This window comes from Artibeus jamaicensis, unplaced genomic scaffold (genome assembly GCF_021234435.1).
Source record: "Artibeus jamaicensis isolate MK-2021 breed Jamaican fruit bat unplaced genomic scaffold, CSHL_Jam_final contig_685, whole genome shotgun sequence".
NCBI classification, from domain to species: domain Eukaryota; kingdom Metazoa; phylum Chordata; class Mammalia; order Chiroptera; family Phyllostomidae; genus Artibeus; species Artibeus jamaicensis.
Window position 1 is genome coordinate 22,519,385 of NW_026521924.1, and position 18,765 is coordinate 22,538,149.

Below are 18,765 nucleotides of genomic sequence, written 5' to 3' on the forward strand. Positions count from 1 at the left end.
CTCAGGTGCACTTGCTGGGGAGGTTGCAGAGGCAGGCACTGCAGCGGGCAGATGAGTGTTTAGATTTGACCTTGTGGCCTGGGGAAACTTAAATTGCTCATCCAAGGACACAAGGGGCAGTGACGTCGTGAGGGTGCAGCACTGAGGGAGGCACGTTGTGCGTTCGCTCGTACAGACTGACTCTGCTGTCACGTTCTTTCTGTACAGCGGACGAGAACATCCCAGCGAAGATCCTGTCTTACAACCGTGCCAACCGAGCTGTCGCAATTCTGTGTAACCATCAGAGAGCGCCACCAAAAACTTTTGAGAAGTCCATGATGAACTTGCAAACTAAGGTATCTTGGATCTGAATAGTAGGGTGGCCAAATGAAGAGAACGGTGTCTGCCGTAGGCTGATCACCTGAAAACGAGAGGCACTTAAAATCCAGCCGTCCAGGCAGGGATATCAGACGGCCATTTCTGAGTCTGTTCTGGAAGAAAAAGCCACACTAAAGCTAAACAAGTAGAACTAGGGTAGTAGTTCCCCTGATCAAGATACTGAGTATCAGGTGCCCATTGTTCAGATGTTCACTCTGTGGACAGGTCTTCGTTGGTCCTTTTGAAAAGCTTAAGTTTGATACACCCTCTTTGAAATACTGCTGATAGTTGTCCTTATTATACAAGAGGATAATGGATATAAATAGTCTTCATGGATCCTTGCCACAGCCCCAAAATAAAACTGTTTCCAAATTAGATTGTTTGAAATTGAAAAGATGAAGAAACTGATCATTCCCCCCCAATTCTAGCACAACTGTTTTTATTTTTACACATTCCACATGAATCCTGTCTTCTGCAGTTCTTCATCAGACATCTTTTGAATACTAGGGAGAAACTGACGTACAAATAGTTGTGCCTTTTTTTCCTCCCTCCAGCTCTGCCTGGTATTGAGCTTTTAAGCCACAAGACACTTAACATTTGATGGGGGACATTTTTATGTGAGCAGTGGCTAACCCATTGTCTCATAATGGATTGGCCAAAAAGTCCATGATGTTTTTCCATAAAATAAAAGAGACATTTTTCATTTTCACCAATAACTTCATTGATTTGGGTGTTTTAAGCATTTGGCTAACTCCCGCTATTGGCTTTAGGTATGAAGAGAGGCCAGGGGGTACTGCTAAACATCTTCCAATGCATAAGACAGCCCCACAGCAAAGAAATATTTGGCCCAAATCAGTAGTACCATGAAACTTTGCAAACCATTTTTGACACAGTCAGTCACAGCACCTTTTCCATATACTGCACAAATCTTTTTTCTATTTCAGTCAGATTTTTACCTTTCTGGAAATAATAATGCATAATATGCCAAGAATGTTGCATATTTTCTTCCTTCTTCAATTTTTAAGTGGCTGCACAGAAATTTACCAATTTTGATGTTTTTTTAATGCACGCTGATATGACAGCTGTCACAATACAACCTAACAAAATTGTTTTAAATGAAGTTCACTGCTAGAGCCATAGTATGGAAAATAACTAAACGAGCTTTATGGCCAACCCCCTACTAACCCACAATGAGAATTTGCAGGTACTCATTACAGACCAGACACATAAGAGTTACAAAGGAAACCAACGATCTTAAAATATACTTGTCAAACATATTTTAAAGTCTGTACATCAGATGTACTTCCTTATTAACTTACTTACCAAGATCTTAAGGTTGTTCTAATGATCTCTGTAAATTCTAAGATAGTGATAAGTATGAGTGATACTTCACTATTTCTGCAATAATTATGATATGAAAATGTCTGTACTGTCCGTTGCTGATAATAGAGGTAATACTGACCTTACTATAGTTTATTACCCACATAATTGAAGGAGAAGTGATGAATTTCAACTTGAGGTTAATGAAATCACAGATGTGATTTCTTTTTTACCCTTTGTACTGGGACAGCTGGGGTTAACAGCCGCTATAGAGTGAGACCACATACATGTTTTCAGGCACATGTTGATGTTTCATTCTGTTGAAACGTCTTCAAGGTAAATACACAGGAGTAGTACGTTTGGGTCAGAAGCTACACACAGCCCACAGTGCTATCCTGCTGACGGGATGCACACGGCCACAGCAAACCAGTGTGCGTCCATAAAGCTCCTGAGTACTTGTGGTCGGCAAACAGAGAACCCTACAGACCACCCTTCCTGGCTGCCCCCATTTGCTGTCACTCTGTTAAATGGTGGTCATCTGGTGTCGTTTACACTCATCGCATTCTGAGCCCAAAATAAAAGCATGAATATTCAGGGGGTGTTTACCTGATTCAAGAGATCCTGCCCTGGGGCATGAGGAGGTCTTTGTTGCCCTCACTCTGGAACCACGGTCTGGGCAGCCCAGGCTGCCTGCCAGACGAGACCTCTGAGCCCAAGGACGCTCCCCTGTGTGCCCACAGAGCACACACACGCCCCTGTTTGCCAAGTGAATCAATGGAGTCTTTGACGCTTTGGGAGCATTGACGTAGCCTGCCAGTTTAGTGTTCGCGGAAATGGTTAAGAGACTGTGGTGTGTTGCATTTCTAGACGAAGAAGAATCTGGCTAGTGGTGTCTGTGATGCTGTATAGAACCGGTTCCTTCAGCTTGCCTTCAGACAACATAAATGTTGGGAGTAAGCCATTCATAGCAGAATGCATTTAATGATTGTCTCACAGTAGTAGCCTCTGTTTCCAATATGGGGCTGTGTGTGTATATCTCTAACAGACAGTTCTAGGCTGAGCGCAGCAACCCAGTGTGTTTGAGTCAGGCTCATGTGTACTCTACAGAGGTTCCCTCGACCTCACAGGTTAGCAGAGTGAGCAGGCCAGGGGCGCCCCTGCTCTCAGCAGCACCAGCTCCCAGGTGTGGGCTCTGGTTCCATAGCGCTGCCTGCTGCCGTCCTCCAGCAGGAACTCAGAGGAGACATGGGTTCTCAAGGGGTGCTTCCAGGGCTCGGTCAGGCAAGAAAGGCTGCGACTCCATGAGCTCTATTTGGAAAAAGAGCTCCAAATTTCTGTTTTCGAGGAAAAACGAATTTTCTTCCCATCTCAGCTCCCTGTCCTTTTGAAAACAATGCCAAAGGCAGGCCAGGCCATGTACCAGCTTGGAACAGACTAGCTGACCTTTTCATTGCCACGTCTGAGTTCCTTGGCTAGTCTCTTCAAGCATCCTTTTTCTTGAGAAGCTGGCAGCTCCTTCCCAGAGTGCTGGCAGAGTCTGAGGAGCGAGTGGAGCTCAGCGGATGTAAGGACCCTGTCTCAGCCTTGTAGGGTGCCTTCTGCGGCATTCTCGGAATGAAGGCTACAGCCTGGCATCAGTTCCGTTTGGTAAACAGCTGTCATCTGTAGCCCTCCGAGGTGTCTAAAGCCAGAGGGATCTGTGAAAGATTAGCGCCCACATTCCCAGGCCCAGCGGGTCCTTTTCCCTGAGCATCTGGCTTATTTCCTGATGGGTCACGAAAGAACATAAATGGCCAAACGGCAGCTGAATTGAGCAGTCCCTGTGCACCTACTCTGTGCTCTCACAAAGCTACCCCTGGTTGTTTCACCTGCCAGATCACCAAGAGAACAGGCCTGCCGGCCTGGTGGAGACAACATCCAGGCTTCATCTTCTCGAATGTGGCCATTCTTTTCTTTTGGGGGGGCTTTTTTAATTCCTAAAACTGATGTTCTTCCCCACCCAGATCGATGCCAAGAAGGAACAGCTAGCAGATGCTCGGAGAGACCTGAAAAGTGCTAAAGCCGATGCCAAGGTCATGAAGGACGCCAAGACCAGGAAGTATGTGTTGGTGGTGTGCGAAGCCGGGGTGGCTGGGGGTGTGCAGTGTGAGCCAGGTGCCCCAGGACCCCACTCCTCTGGGGTTTCTCAGTGATGTCTTTTGGAAGTCTCTGTCTCGGGGCTCTCTGCTTTTACTGGCCCCTCAGTGGCGAGTGGGTGGCTGGGGTCGTGTGGCAGTGTTCTTGTCTGGAGGCCAGGCCTGGTCCTTGATGACATCTGTTCTCCCAGGGTGGTAGAGTCAAAGAAGAAGGCTGTGCAGAGACTGGAGGAACAGTTGATGAAGCTCGAAGTTCAGGCCACGGACAGGGAGGAGAATAAGCAAATCGCTTTGGGAACCTCCAAACTCAACTATCTGGACCCGCGGATCTCGGTGGCTTGGTAAGCACTGAGCCCTTTGCTGTGAGGTGGGTGGGGGGGGGCAGGGTCGTGACAGCACCATGCACTTCCCGTCCTCTGGGAAACCTCTGCCAGAATTCGGATGTGCATGCTTCAAAGGCGTTGGAACATTCTGGATGGTCCTCAACAGGCAAGGCTGTTACCCCACCTTTGAGTGTGTTTATGTTTGTTTTTAAAAGGCAGGTACAGTCCCCATTCCTTAGGGAACTTTAAGAATGGAAACTTTGCTCATACTGAAGGAAAATATATAAAAGAGCCCTTCACTTTAACAAAAAAAATTAAGATTTTATTTATTTTTGGAGAGAGGGGAAGTGAGGAAGAGAAATATCTGTGTGTGTGGTCGCCTCTCCTGGGAACATGGCCCGCAACCCAGGCATGTGCCCTGACTAGGAATCAAACTGGTGACCATTTGGTTCCTTAGCTGGCATGCAATCCACTGAGCCACACCAGCCAGGGCTAACAAAATGTTTTAATGTTTTTTGTTTTTTTTAACAAGTGAAGGAAGACAGGAACAAGGAGGAAAAAACAAAAATGAGAACAAAAGCAGATACATTTTCTATTGTTTGCTCACTCCTCTGTCTCCTGCCACACACCCACACCATCATAAAAAAAATCTTAAAATAAGTAGGTTTTTGAAGATGCTTATTAATTACCTTGAGTTGCTAAGTCCTGGACCTAAGTGGAGGAATCATCCCCTGTGGCACCTGCTACTCTGGGCTGAGGTTTCCACACCTGCCTTGTGCCCACTTTGGTGCTAGGGGATTGGATAGCTTGAAAGGCAGTGGACTGTGGAGCCAGACTGCTTGGGTTCAGTTTTCAGCTCCATGCTCACTCTGCTTGAGAACGCAACCTTTCTGCCTTAGTCTTTACATTTGTACATCTGTAGTAGTGCCTGCTTTAGAGGTCATTGCCAAGGTTAAATGAGTTGAGCACCTGCATTCTCGTTCTCACCAGGCGGATGTGGAGGAGAAGGCATCCAAGCCCCTGGCCCAGGTCTGGGCCGCTGTTGTTCCTGGAGACACTGATCCTTCTTTTCCTCGCTTGTTGCAGGTGCAAGAAGTGGGGGGTCCCAATTGAGAAAATTTACAACAAAACCCAGCGGGAGAAGTTTGCCTGGGCCATCGACATGGCTGATGAGGACTACGAGTTCTAGCCAGTCTCAAGGAGCAGCTTTCTATGAAAAGGAACAGTGTGGTTTGGGGAAGATGGATAAACTGTGAGCCTCGCTTGCCCTCACACCTGAGGGAGAGAGGCGGCAAGTCTTAACCAACCAACACCTTTGAGAAAAGAGAAACCTGAAGATATTATAAGGGAGAGCTGAGCCAGTTGTCCTATGGACAACTTATTTAAAACTATTTCAGATATCAAAGTTCTAGCTGTATGATTTGTTTTGAATTTTGTTTTTATTTTCAAGAGGGCAAGTGGATGGGAATTTGTCAGAGTTCTGCCAGGCAAATTCACTGTTTCACTGGAGCATTTGGATTCTCGTAGCTACTGTATGCGAAGTCCGATTATACTGGTGCGTTTTTACAGTTAGGGTTTTGCAATAACTTCTATATTTTAATAGAAATGAATTCCTAAACTCCCTCCCCTCTCCCCCATTTCAGGAATTTAAAACCAAGTAGAACAAAAACCCAGCGCACCTGTTAGAGTCGTCAATATCTATTGTCATGGGAATCAATTTTCATTAAACTTGAAGCAGTTGTGACATCCGCAGTGTTTTGGTTCAGACACCTGTTCACAGAAAAGCATGATGGGAAAATATTTCCTGACTTGAGTGTTCCTTTTTAAATGTGAATTTTTATTTCTTTTTAATTATTTTAAAATATTTAAACATTTTTCTTGATCTTAAAGATCGTGTAGATTGGGGTCGGGGCGGGGGTGAGGGGTGAGTGAGTCTAAGGATAATGAAATAATCAGTGACTGAAACCATTTTCCCATCATTCTTTGTTCTGAGCATTTTCTTACTCTTCCAGATAGCCATCTTTTTTTCATTTTAAACCCCAGTCTTTCACTTGAAAGATTTTATTGTATAAAAAGTTCCACAGGTCAATAAATCTAGAGGAAAATGAGTATTTGGTCCAAAAAAGAAAAATAATCAAGATTTTAGGGCTATTATTTTTTCTTTTGTAATTGTGTAAAAAAATGGGGAAAAACATAAAAAGCAGAATTTTAATGTGAAAACATTTTTTGCTATAATCATTAGTTTTAGAGGCATTGTTAGTTTAGTGTGTGTGTGCAGAGTCCATTTCCCACATCTTTCCTCAAGTATCTTCTATTTTTATCATGAACTCCCTTTTAATCAACTGTAGGTTATTTAAAATAAATTCCTACAACCTAACGGAAACTTAGTGTCTGCCTCTTTGTTACCCTGGGCCCCAGGCCAGAGTGGGGCTCGGGGCCTGGACTTGGTGTGGGCAGTGGTCTGGCTGCCCAGCTCCCTGCCCAGTGTGGGTCCCAGGGAGCTGGAGTCCACACCCTCAGATAAAGGCAGGCCCGGGGAGTGAGGGGTGGTGCAGAAAGTCTACAAGAACAGACCGGGTGCGGGGACTACATTGGGTTGGCCAGGGAGTCTGTTTCGTTTTTTTCCATAAAAGGAACACTTTAAATTTTTACCACTAAGTTTATTGATTTTGGTATTTCGAATATGTTGGCTGTCTCCTGACATAATCAATTGATTGTTTTCAATTAATGTCTCGATCACTATCGACTTCAACTGGCCTGACTACGGAGCATCCAGCAAGGAACCTTCAGCACGAAACTTTGCAGACCACTTTTGACACGTTCGATCAGTCACAGCACCTTCTCCACACACTGCACGAATCTTTTTGCATTTCAGTTGCATTTTTACCTTTCTTGAAATAATAAAGCATATGCTAAAAACGTTGCAAGTTTTTTCCATCTTCAATATTAAAATGGCTACACAAAATTTCAATTTTGATGTGTGTTGTTTAAATATTTTTAGGGAGGAAGGGAGGGAGAAAGGCAAAGAAACATAAATGTGTGGTTTGCCTCTTGTGCACCCCCTACTGGGGACCGGAACTGCAACTCAGGCATGTGCCCTGACTGGGAACAGAACTGGCAACCCTTTGGTTCACAAGCCAGTGCTCAATCCACTGAGCTATGCTAGCTAGGGTTGGGGTTTTTTTTTTCACATGAAATTCAAGACATCTCAGTGCTACTATAGCCATCTTATGGGGGGAAAAAAAACTTTGGCCAACCCAGAAGCCCAGTATGGGTGATGTTTATGGAGTAAGTATATGAGGGTGGAGTCCCTTGTAGTACAGGTTCCCCTGTTAGGTGAGTGTTCTAGGAACCCATCTGTACCAGTGTATCCGCTGGTAGTCTGAGAGGCTGCATTTGGCTTCAGTGGATTTTTTTTAAGATGGCGAGTTTGTTCACTTTATGGTGGGTGATTTATGAGCACATCTTATCACACAGTGATGAGTGTTCAGCAGTTTTTGACCAAAAACAGCATGACCCCAATGCCCCATGCTCCCTATTCACTTCATCTCATCCCAAGCGATTTTTTTCCCCTGGATGAAAAAAGGTCCTCTGAGGGAAACCAATGGGTAAGAGGTGAAACCAAAATGGCAGAAGCACTAAAAGGCATCAAAGTCTTGTTCGAAAAGTGTTCTGAGCAGTGGAGAAAATGATAGGTGTATTACATCAAATGGTGAGTACGTTGGAGGTGAATGACATTCAAACATGTAAAAGTAAATATACAACTTTGTAAATCAATTCTGGGATTTCTGAGCCCCCCCTTGAGAGGCAGATTTCAGGAGCACTTCCCACGAGTGCGGGCCAGCCAGAAGCAGCAGGGCGCTTGTCTGGGTTGCTTGTGTGGCGGTGCCTCACAGGGTGGCAGGAACTTGGCACTAGGCCGGTCGGGACCCTGGGTCTCAGCAGCCCTCTCCCAGGTAGAATGCCGACTCTGCCCTGCATCGATTGGTTGATTGAAAGAGTGATCTGGGACCACTTTGAGGTGCTTTGGTACCCAGGCTGGCCAGGGACTCGACAAAAAACTGTTCCTTTCCTCACCCTAGGTTACAGCTAAGTTCTGGCATTCAGGATGAAGAGTGAGATCTCATGGTCAAGTGGAGCAGGAAGGCTAGAGTGGCCAGAATTGGTCACTTAGCCGTAGGCCTTCTAGCTGGCTAGCATGTGCATGTTAGGAGAACCATCTCCTTGACGGTCTCTGACCTCCCTGGGGCTGGGAGCTGGGCAAGGATTGGGGCCACAGCAGACAACAAGCCTGGGGGAGACATTTTTGGCAGCCTGCATTGCATTGGCCAGTGAGGGAGGTAGCATCCACTCCAGGGAATAAAAGGATGTTTCGTAGCCATCGTGACTTTGGAGCAAGAAACTGCAGCCATGTATTTCTCAATTGACTTCCGTGGTGGTGTAGCTAGACCACTGTGAGGAACGGCATTCAAGCTTTACGGCTGGCAGGGGGCTGATGGTAAGTGGACCTCAGGTTTGGGATTAGAGCAGGGCATGCCACAACTAGCAATTAGGGACAGGAGGCTTTGCAGGCAGAAGACTGTATTAATGTGCAAGAACTTGTGCTACCTTTTCCAGCAAGGACCTCACCGCAAGTCTGAGGGCAGGTGCAGGCAGCTAGATGTGGGAAAAGAATGACTGCAAAGGGTGTATCCTGGATGGTGGCGGCAACCCTTGGAGAGGGAGCCAGAGAGTGGGAAGCTGACCTGGCCACTGGGCGTGAGGGAAAGGGCTGACAGGGAGGTGAGGGCCCTAGAGGATGCTTGAGCATGGAGTCGGGAGGCCACGCCCTTGCCTACTCACCCACTGGTTGGGCCGCTCCTCCCAGCCATGGCCAGGAAAGGCCAGATGTGCGGGGTCTGGCAACTCCTCCTCGTCGGGCCTTTCTGTGATGCCGAGTCCCGCTGTGGGCAAAGGGAGACTGCCTCCCCCTGCCACCCACACCAGGCAGCTCGGTGCCCCCGTGGCTCCTCTCTCCTCACCCCCCACATCTAGTCAGCAGGTCTTGCCCGTTCTCCCTGCCCAATCCACCTGAGGCCTCTTACACATTTAAAACATGAAAAAAGAAACCACAACTCCCAGCCCTTTCTAGCCACCACCTCCTCCCTCTTCATTGCACAAACAAGCCCCTGGAATGAGTCACGGGCACAACCCTGTCACTCCACCACCCACGGCAACTAGCTGCCGCCCCACGCTGCCCCCAGTTCTCCCCTCTCCATCCTGACCGGCGAACCCACCAGTGAGAGAGGGACCAACCCAGTCCATGGGCTCTGCATCCTACTTAAGCTCTTTGTGGCACCGGACAGTTGACCGCTTTTTTTTTTTTTAACAGTTCTACTAAAGTGTATTTTACAGACCATAAAATCTACCTATTGAAGTAGGTACAGTGATATTTAGTAACCAGAGTGGTGCAGCCATCACCATCACCATCAGTCTAAAGTACCACCCACCCGGTAAGATCCCTCTTGCCCCTTCTACCCCCTCCTCCGTCACGAATCGACTCTCTCTAGAAATTCCCTTCACGGGACTTCAGGCACACACAGTCACACAGTGCACGACCTCTCCCTTCTCAAAGCCCTTCTCTCTGGCTTCCACAGCGCCGCCTCCTGCTTTTCCTCCCCCTCTCAGGCCCTGGCCTCCCCTCGCACCTGAACGCGATGACTCCCCTGTCTCCGTCTCCAGCCTGGACCCCTTCACTGAGCTCTAGGCTCATCTCTGCAAGGGTGTCCACGGGCTGCTCGGCCTCAGCTCGCTGGCAGCGAGCTCCATGGGCTGGGCTCCACATCTCATCCCTCAGCTGGAGCTGAGGGCGGCCATCACCTTCACGCCTTTCTCTCACTGCCGCCTCCAGTGAATCGGTGACCCTGAGGTCACCGCCGAAACACCATATGCACCAAGCACAAGAAGTTCCCCACAGAAAATGTAAAGTATTTTCTTCTTCTGAGAAAAGAGTTGACTTATATTTTGGTTCTTACAAAATCCCTCACATAATGGGAAGCTTTCTAAACTTGTTTTGAACCAAAAATCCCTTTTTGGAGAAAACACATTACCCTGAAATGACCTCAGTCGAGCTAGTTTTGGATGCTTATAAGTAGTCCCCTGACAAAATCAATAAACAAGGAGGCAAAGAAACTGACCACAGGCTTAGTAATTATTTCTCACAATCCTAAGTATTACACGTAAACAAGCCTCTTTATGATCACTGTAAACAGCAACGCAGTGTTGATTTTTGAGGTTTGATAATGGTACTGTAGTTCCGTATGTATTTTTTAAGACTCTTAGAAAAACACTGAAGTATTTATAGATAACATCATAGAGTTAAGTTTTGTGTCAAAACATCATGGAAGGGTCTGTGAGTAGCCTGACCCACTGAATACTGAAATATAGTTACAGGAGAATGGAAAAGAGAGAATGTTTTCATGTTACACAAAAAGGTATTCGTGCTTAGGTTAAAGTTTCCAGTGATAGCATCACACAGTGTTTCAAAAAGTATTCTCTCTGTTAGCCACGTGGAAGAATCTCAACAACACGCCGAACTCAGACGCAACGGTGCAGACACTAACGATTTCACTTACATGAAATTCTAGAATGGGCAGAACTAGTCTGTAGTAACAGACAGTGGGTTAGTGACTGCCAGGTGGGTGCGGGAGACTGGCTGCCAAGGGCCCCAGTCTTGGGGGCTGATGGAAATGTTCTACATACTGACTGGGTGGTTTACGTTTGTCAAAGCCTACCAAACTTTACCCTTCCCTTACATGTAAGTTACTCCTCAATAAAGTTGGTTTTCCCAAAGTGTACTCTCTCAGACAACTTAGAAGGCAGTGAGTGTGCTTTCAGGAATTGTATTAGATGACTCAAAAAGTGACTCCAGTGATTTCTACAAAGATTTATGTAAAGAGTTTGAATGTTACTGCAAAGGTAAGAGTAGGAAAAGTCAACATTCATAAATTAATGTATTGTTTTAAATAACATGGGATTTTGAGTATGTAACGTGTAACTAAACTGTTATATGTGGACATTTGGATCACGCATCTCTAAAAATGTTTATATTTTAGTTGGAAAAAAGCCACAGAATACCTGGACTGATTCTGGACCTGCCGTATCTTCAAGCACACAGGACACCGCTTCTCACTTGGCTCCATCCCCATAGCCGCCAGAGGTCTAAGGTCGGTCTGTGTCCCTTCTCAGGGACCCAGGGCCCTCATCACACTGATCAGTCCTCCGTTGTCATTTCTGTATCCACTGCTGGAGTGGGAACTTGGTCTGATTCCTCTCTGCTGTGTTACTGCAACAAAGGAGGTGTATTTGTTGGAATAAAGGGAGAGAAAGCGAAAAACTTACTCTGCCCTGGCCTACGCCAGAGGCTGACAAGGTCTCAACCCTCCTTCCCTGTAATACAGCAGTGACATACCCCTGCCGCCTTCCTCCGAAGGTGCGCCTAGGGCCCAGCTCTCCCACCTCTCTGGGCCCAGTATATAGACCCCTCGGCAAAGAGAAGGCAGAGTCTGCAGAGAGCGCAGCACCTCTGCAAGTGGCTGGGGCAGGCCTTCTTCTGCCCTGATAGGGAACATGAGGCTCTTCATGGGCTGAGAGTACATCCCCGGTGAGGAGGAAAGCAGGCGGACATCACCGAAGCCTGAAACCCAGCAACTAAGCGGGAGGCATGGATAGATAATGGGGCCAGCCGTCAGGGAGCCTGGACGGAAGGTCTAAGGGTGGAGCTGCAGGTGCACCGCAGTGCAGTCTTATTAAGTGCCAGCTGTATGCTGAGGTGCAGGCTGGCTGGCTCAGAAACCCTTGAGAAGGGCTGACCGGATGCCTAACAAAAGAAACTACTGAGTCAAAATTAAAGAATAGCATAAAGAAAAGGGATAAAGTTTTATGTATGGATCAGGTTAGTTACTGCCAATCTATAAATATGCTTGCTTACCTTCAAATGCAGAAAGGGCTTCACTGAGCTATGCTTTTATATCACACCTTACATTATATAAACACTCGAGGTTATTACCAGGAACAAATAAACTGTCAGCATTTGCTGTTAATTTGCGGAGAACATTTTCTACTATTTCAGTCGAATAAGTGTCCATATGAGAAGCTTCTTTTATAATCTCTCCCCAGGAAAATTTTTCTCCCCAGGAAAATTTTTCTCCCCAGGAAAATTTTTCTCCCCTAAATCTTATCTAAGAGTTTTTGCTTTGGCTACCAGGAAGCTCGGCCACAACTGACTCTCAGTCACAGCGGCTATGATAACCCATACCGACCACGTTATATTCCTCCTCTTATAACTGCAAATCCCATTTCTGTACTATGACGTTTTTGGCCTTGGTTTTCAGTACCCTAGACTTCTTTAAAGGACCAGAAAAGAATACAGAATACATCTGTGGTGGGCACAGTGATGTCTGCCACCCAGGTCTCCTTCAAGGAAGTACTCGTTGCCCCAGCTGCTAGGAGAGCTGCCAGCCCCCAAGGTCACCAGGGTGGCAGAGAGCCATTTGGGTGGGGCTGTGCCCTCCCCAGGGCCAGCCGCTTCCTACAGCTGACTGAGGTGGGGCTCGCCAGGGCCTGGCCTGCCCCACGGCCTGACTTCTCCCCCTGCCTGCTCCTTGCACAGTGCTGATCCCAGCCAAGGGCACTCCCTCATGAACATTCTGCGCTCTAACCTCTGCAGAGTCTGCTTCCCAAGGAACCCAACTTGTGACAACATTTAACCAAATAGCTGAAAAACAGAACATATATCAGGTATGGGTATTGTGGAAAGGGGTAAGGATACACAATATAATGTTTATACTTACCTGTGGAGGAAGGAACACAGCATTGATTCGAGCCAGGCCCTCTGGGTTGGAATCCCATCTCTGCCACCTCTTAGCTGTGTGTCCATGAACATGCCCCTTAATCTCTCTGTGCCTCAGTTTTGCATCTGTAGAATGGGATAATAAGAATACTTACCTTGGTGCTGTAATGAGGAGTAAATGAGCCAACGTGGGTAAAGCAGTTATACTAGGCCTACTATATGCCAAGTGCTATTCCAAGGGTTTGTAAACGAACAGCTGTGTGGACAGGCCCACAGGGCCAGAGGGTCACATGGGCTGAGACTCCTCCCCAGACTTCAGCACAGGTATCGGTGTGGGCCAGGGCATGTTGGAGCATGAGTATTGGCAGAAATAGGCCCAACCAGAACTAGCCTGGGTGATGCACTGGCATGTGCTTTGTGTGGGTGCTAGGCTGCTCCCTCCAATCCAGTGCAGCTGCACGCATTGCCAGTGACACCCACATACCCATATATATGCTGAGCTGAGGGAAGCCCATCCCAGCCACACCCTTTGCACGTCCTGATTTTCCTGAACCTCCTTTGGTGGAGGGAGGCCCTGGAGGCTTGAGATGCTAGCTCAGAAGTCCCAGGAAGATATGGGGCCCTGCTTCCTGATGAAGCACCTGGCAGCAGACTGAAAATATGAGCTCCTGTTGGCAGACATTTCTGGAGCCCTCTAGGGGCCCAGTCTCAGAGGCAAAAACACAAGCAAAAGCAAGGAGGCACGGGCTACATATTGGAGAGCTTCAGAAAATGGAATAAATGGCTTTAAAAGTGCATCGCAGCCCACAGGCTGCCCAAGTTGACATGAGAAGCTCAAGAAGAGCTGAAGCACTTAGGAGGGCCCCTCCTAGAAAAATGGACAAGATCAGATAGGCAGGCAGGGTCTCCATTCAGCCCCCAGCTCTCTTCCTTACTTCATCACCCTGAATGCTCCACCACACTTAGTAAACTCTAATCTTCTTTCTATTCCTAAATTCCCTAAGCTCCTTCTGGCCTCAGGGCCTTTGTACATGCTGTCACCTCTGCCTGGAAAGTACTTTCCTCCAGCCCACCCCTAATAATGCACCTGGCCATCTACTCGCGCCCTCTGGGCCTCCGAGGAGTCCTAGAGAGGTGCTTCTTGTCTCCTAAGTCTAACTAGGACTCCCTAATGTTTGTCTCATAACCCTCTGTTCTTTTCCTCTGTAGCTCTCATCACAATTTGCCTTACATACTAGTGTTTATCTGTTTAATGCCTAAGATTTCCTGGAGGGCACACACTGGGTTTCTCATTTTCCCAGCTCACGCCTCCTGGCTGCAGACAGGGGCAGCACCATTTTAAACCCAAGCCAGCCCAAGCCACACTTTATGAACACTCCTGTTCTGTGAGTTCCATGTGCCCCGGGCCAGCCATTCCCAAGACCTCCCCTCACCCATACCAGTTACGCAGCTAGCCTCCATTCCCACTGACCTACTTAAGCCGGTGACTGCTGTAGCCAGACAGGCTTGGGTTCAAATCCTCACTTGTTAGTTCCATGACCTTGGGACAAGTTACAGAACTTCCCTGAATCTCAGTTTCCTCATCAGTAACTTGGGGACAACAACCTCTAATGAGAGGGTAATTATGAGGATTAGGTGTGCGATGCATAATCGCTGTGGCGCTGGGCCAGGTATTAGGTCAGCTTTGGTTCTCTCTTTCCCATTTAAAGGCCTGTCACTAGATGGCAGTCCATCTCAGCCACTTCACCTCCCCGCAGGCAGCTGAAGCCTCCTTAGCACCAGGGACTAGACCTCAGTTTCTTAGGGGCTGCATTTGAGGGGATCAAAACATACCAACACACACACACGTTACCACTACAGCAAGACAGAGTCAGAGGCAGCTCCAGACACTAGTCAGCACCCTGCTGAGTAGGTTGCTGAGCACACTGCTATACACTCATGAATTCCAGGAAACCTGGATCCTTCTCTGGCATCTGCTGGGTGCTCCGCAGGGCACCTCACCTCTGAAATGTGGTAAGTTGTCCTGACTGGTTCAACATCTGTCTGACCGGCTCCACTGTGACCACAGGTGTCTTCAGTTTGGGCGGTTCTCTGTGACGGGTGAATCTAGAGAATGACTTCAGGAAGACGAAGAGTGTGAATTATTCAAATATGGGCATATCTCAGAGATACTGCGGGTTTGGGTCCAGACCATCATTATGAAGCTGGTATCGAGATAAAGTGAGTTGTAATTTTTTTGCTGGTGGAGAGTGTCACCTTCAGTTTGTAAAAAACACACCACTTGTGAAACACAATAATACCAAGCACACTAAAATGAGGTCCACCTGTAACCACAAAAAGGCCTTGGGACTGGAGGACAGTGAAGGGGAGGTGGGGAGAGATGAAGTGGGAGAGAAAGGGGCCAGGCCAAACTGGACCTGCGGTGGGGCCAAGTAGGGAGTGTGGATTTTACCTGCAGTGGGAGGTCAAGGAGGGTTTGAGGCTGAAGGAAAGGAATCATGATTTAATTTCCTTTTAAAGATGAAAGAAAGCAAGAACAAGGAGGGTAAAGTCTGGATGAGAAAAGATGGGCCTTGGGCTTGTGGGTCGGTGGAGCTATTTAAGGGCAGAATGAACTGAACTTGGTGAATTGCTGTGGGGTTGATACAGAGAGAGGAATCAAAGATAACTCCAGGGGCTTTGGACCAAGCGCCTTAGCATTTAAGTGCGGTGTTCTAAGAAAGTGAAGACTGTGGGAGGAGCAGTTTGAGGAGGGAATGAGATGTCTGCGTCAAGTGGGGACGCAGAGCAGGCAGTGGGATGCAGGGGAGATACAGACTCAGTGCTGTGGATGCCTGGGGTGGGGCAGGTGTGAAGCCAAGGGGCAGGGCAGGTCGCCTCAGGAACTGGCCCAGGACCCGGCCCAGAGGGAGAGAAGCTTCTGAGGTCGAAAGGCAGCGGCCAGAGCAGGAGGAGGAAAACCAGGGGAGCGAGGCCAGGAAAACCAAAGCTTAGAAGAGCATATACAGGAGGGGCACCGTGAAGTAGAACCTCAACATGTCCTAGTGCGTGGACGCGGAGGGCAAGGTGGGGCGGGCAGTGCCATATGCGAAGGCCTGGGACGAGGGCCACTGGGGACCACGAGTCTAAAGATCCTGTAGGCGATGCTCAGGCCTGGGGGTGTTTATCCAAATGACGGGACCCATAAAGGGAACACTGGCCACAGGGGACAGGACAAACGCGGGTCTGCGGCCTGCGGGCCAGCCCGGCGCGGCCAGAACGAGGGGGCGAGACAAGCCTGCTGTCTATCAGAACCCAGCGGCCAATCCGAAGGCAACCCCGCCCCCGCCCCTCCCCGGAGAGGGCGCGCAGAGGACCCGCCGCTGCCGCCGGGGTGAGGCGGCCGGGCCTGGCTCCCTCCGCCGGGCAGCCCGCCCAGGTAACTGGGTTTGGCCGGCGGGCCTCGGGGGCGCTGAGCGCCCTCACCTCTCTTTCCAGTTGCTGCGCTGGTGGCGTTTGGGGAGTGGGGGTGAGGAAACAGCTGCGGCTGGGCCTGTACGGGACAGTGGGCTGGGCATCAGCCTGTGCGACTGACTGCTGGGCCGGCGCGCGGCTCCGCGCGTGACGAGCTCGGCCGTGGCCACCAAGCTGTGTCCAGGGCCGCGTGAGGAAGCTTTGCGGGATGGAGGAATGGGGCTTGACCGCAGGAGGCGCGCGTCTTCCTGCCGCCATTGCGCCCTGCGCCCCGGCCCGGGGCCTGGCCGGGGGTCGCGGGGCGCAGGCGCAGCGGGCGGCGAACGGGGGTCCTCCCCACGGGCGCGCGGGCGTCTTTGTTCCCGGCTCGCGGGCCGGGGAGGGGCCTGCAGAACCGACCCGCCCCCCACTCAGGCCCCGCCCCGTCTCCGCCCGCAGGAGCTGCCGCCGCGGCCCACTCGCCGGCCGCCTTAGCCGCCGCAGCTGCCGCCTACTCCCGCCCGCGGATCTTGCGCCGCCGTCGCCGCCTCTGCCGCTGCTTCTGCCGCCCCCAGCGCCGAAGCCATGGCGGGTGTCTCTTCCCCGTGCGCCAATGGCTGCGGGCCTGGCGCGCCCTCAGACGCCGAGGTGCTGAACCTCTGCCGCAGCCTTGAGGTGGGCACCGTCATGACTTTGTTCTACTCCAAGAAGTCTCAGCGGCCCGAGCGGAAGACCTTCCAGGTCAAGCTGGAGACTCGGCAGATCACGTGGAGCCGCGGCGCCGACAAGATCGAGGGGGCCAGTAAGTGTACCCCTGCCCGGGGCCCGCTGTGCGCGCGCGGGGTCGACCGGCTCCTCGGCGCCCGGGCCCGCTGCCGGAGCGACTTGGGCAAACTTTCCTGCCCTTCCCTCCGGGCTCCGCCCCCGCCTCGGCCCTGGTGGTCACCCCAGGCGGGGGGCATCCGGGTCCTCAGTCACCTGACAGGACACCCCCTCCCCCAGCCAGGGGGAATGTTCTGGCGCTTTGCCCAGAGGCCTAAAAATCCTAGCGGGTTAGAGACCCGCGGAGCAGGCATCGGGTCCCCCACACTCCGGTGTCCGTGGAGGTGAGGTGAGCCAAAGGCAGCACCCACACCCAGCTTCTGAACTTGTCTGGGGTCGGGCAAGATGGTCGCCACCCACCACCCTTTATCCAAAAAGAGCAGTTTTGATGAAACTCTTTGGGCCCGAAGGCTGGGCTCTTATTTGCAAAAGAACCTTTTGGGTTCTCTCAGCAGAACTTCAGCAGATGTTGGGGAAGGGCTGCGTTTGGAGCACAGCTGAGCCTACTCATCTCCCTCTTGGGAGACGGTGGAAGGGGTCTTGTTTGGTTTGGAAAAGCCTGTGAGAACGCAGTGGCTGCTTTTCCCCCCACTGCTGCTTTTGTCCTGAAACTGAATTTTGGAGCCGTGGGTGGGCTGACACCCGAAGTCGAGAAGGGACTCTTGGTAAAGAGCCAGGCACCCCCTGCCCTCAGGAGCACGTTCAAAAAGCTTGGCCCCAGTGCCTTAGAGTCGGGTACTCTTTTCAAGAACGGACAGCCACTTTGGGGTCTAGCGCTTTGTGTTCTGCATCCTGTGGCTGCAGAGAGCCAGGAGCAGCTACTCCTGATTTCCTGCCTCCTTGCCCTCCCAGTGCTGTGCGTGGCTGCTTTTGCACAGGTCTCAGTTGGGAGGAGGGGGGAGGGGGATTTTGAAAAACCCCAGATCTATCAGAATGTCATTCCACTTAGCATGTGCCTGTGCTGTGGCCGGATGGGAGCCCAGCTCTCCTTCCCCCGCCTTCAAGTGTGAGAGATGATGTGTGCTGTGTGTTGCTTCCTGCAAGGACCCCCAGAGACTCATGTTAGAGAGAGCCAGGCTCCAAACTAGGTTCAGGGGACTCCCAGGGGAAGGTCCTACAGACGTCTTTGGGCATGGTGTACATGGGCGAGGAGCCTGGAGGAAGGGAGATCTTGTGGTGAGGCGGCCATCCTCAACTACAAACTCCAGATCTGATACAGCTGCCGAACTCAGAAATGGCAGCTGCCTTCCTCTGTGCCCCCATGGGCCCTGTCAGCCACTGGGAGGAAATATTATTGATTCAAGAGACAGGATTCTAAAGTGGAGGAAGGGCAGATGATGCAGAGAGCCGATCTAGTCCTGGGAGCATCACCCAGGTGTCCCCTTGATTGCTTCTTGATGCTCCCTGTGAATCTGTGGCACTGGCTGGAGCTTCCCAGATAGAAATCTCCTGGGTAACAGGCTCATTTCAAACCATTCATGTGACCAGCAGGGGCGATAAGTACAGCACAGTGGTTGAAGGCAAGGCTCGGTTTGAACCTCCCCCC

The 18,765-nt window shown here is 50.0% G+C and overlaps 2 protein-coding genes and 1 long non-coding RNA gene across 7 annotated transcripts in view; 2 read left to right on the forward strand and 1 right to left on the reverse strand.

Annotated features, from left to right (window-relative positions):
* TOP1 (DNA topoisomerase I) overlaps positions 1 to 7,106 on the forward strand; it is an 85,953-nt gene extending 78,847 nt beyond the window's left edge. The window contains exons 18-21 of the mRNA XM_053671322.1: positions 208 to 335; positions 3,681 to 3,775; positions 4,004 to 4,153; positions 5,222 to 7,106. Coding sequence (XP_053527297.1) covers positions 208 to 335; positions 3,681 to 3,775; positions 4,004 to 4,153; positions 5,222 to 5,324 — 476 coding nt within the window. The 3' untranslated portion in view covers positions 5,325 to 7,106. The remainder of the gene's footprint in view (positions 1 to 207; positions 336 to 3,680; positions 3,776 to 4,003; positions 4,154 to 5,221) is intronic.
* On the reverse strand, positions 331 to 16,733 carry LOC119063201 (uncharacterized). Its single transcript, XR_005085115.2, has 5 exons — positions 16,431 to 16,733; positions 14,967 to 15,082; positions 12,967 to 13,091; positions 11,252 to 11,459; positions 331 to 400 (listed from the first exon to the last, which is right to left on the reverse strand). It is a non-coding gene; the product is annotated as an uncharacterized LOC119063201 (long non-coding RNA).
* The window catches only part of PLCG1 (phospholipase C gamma 1), a 38,633-nt gene continuing 36,181 nt past the window's right edge, over positions 16,314 to 18,765 (forward strand). For 4 of the 5 annotated variants that reach the window (XM_053671319.1, XM_053671321.1, XM_037164424.2 and 1 more), the window contains exons 1-2: positions 16,314 to 16,383; positions 16,857 to 17,199. In XM_053671319.1, the coding sequence (XP_053527294.1) occupies positions 16,983 to 17,199 (217 nt within the window). In that variant the 5' untranslated portion in view covers positions 16,314 to 16,383; positions 16,857 to 16,982. Of the gene's footprint in view, positions 16,384 to 16,413; positions 16,474 to 16,856; positions 17,200 to 18,765 lie in introns of those variants that run through there. The other variant, XM_053671320.1, reaches the window with a different exon arrangement.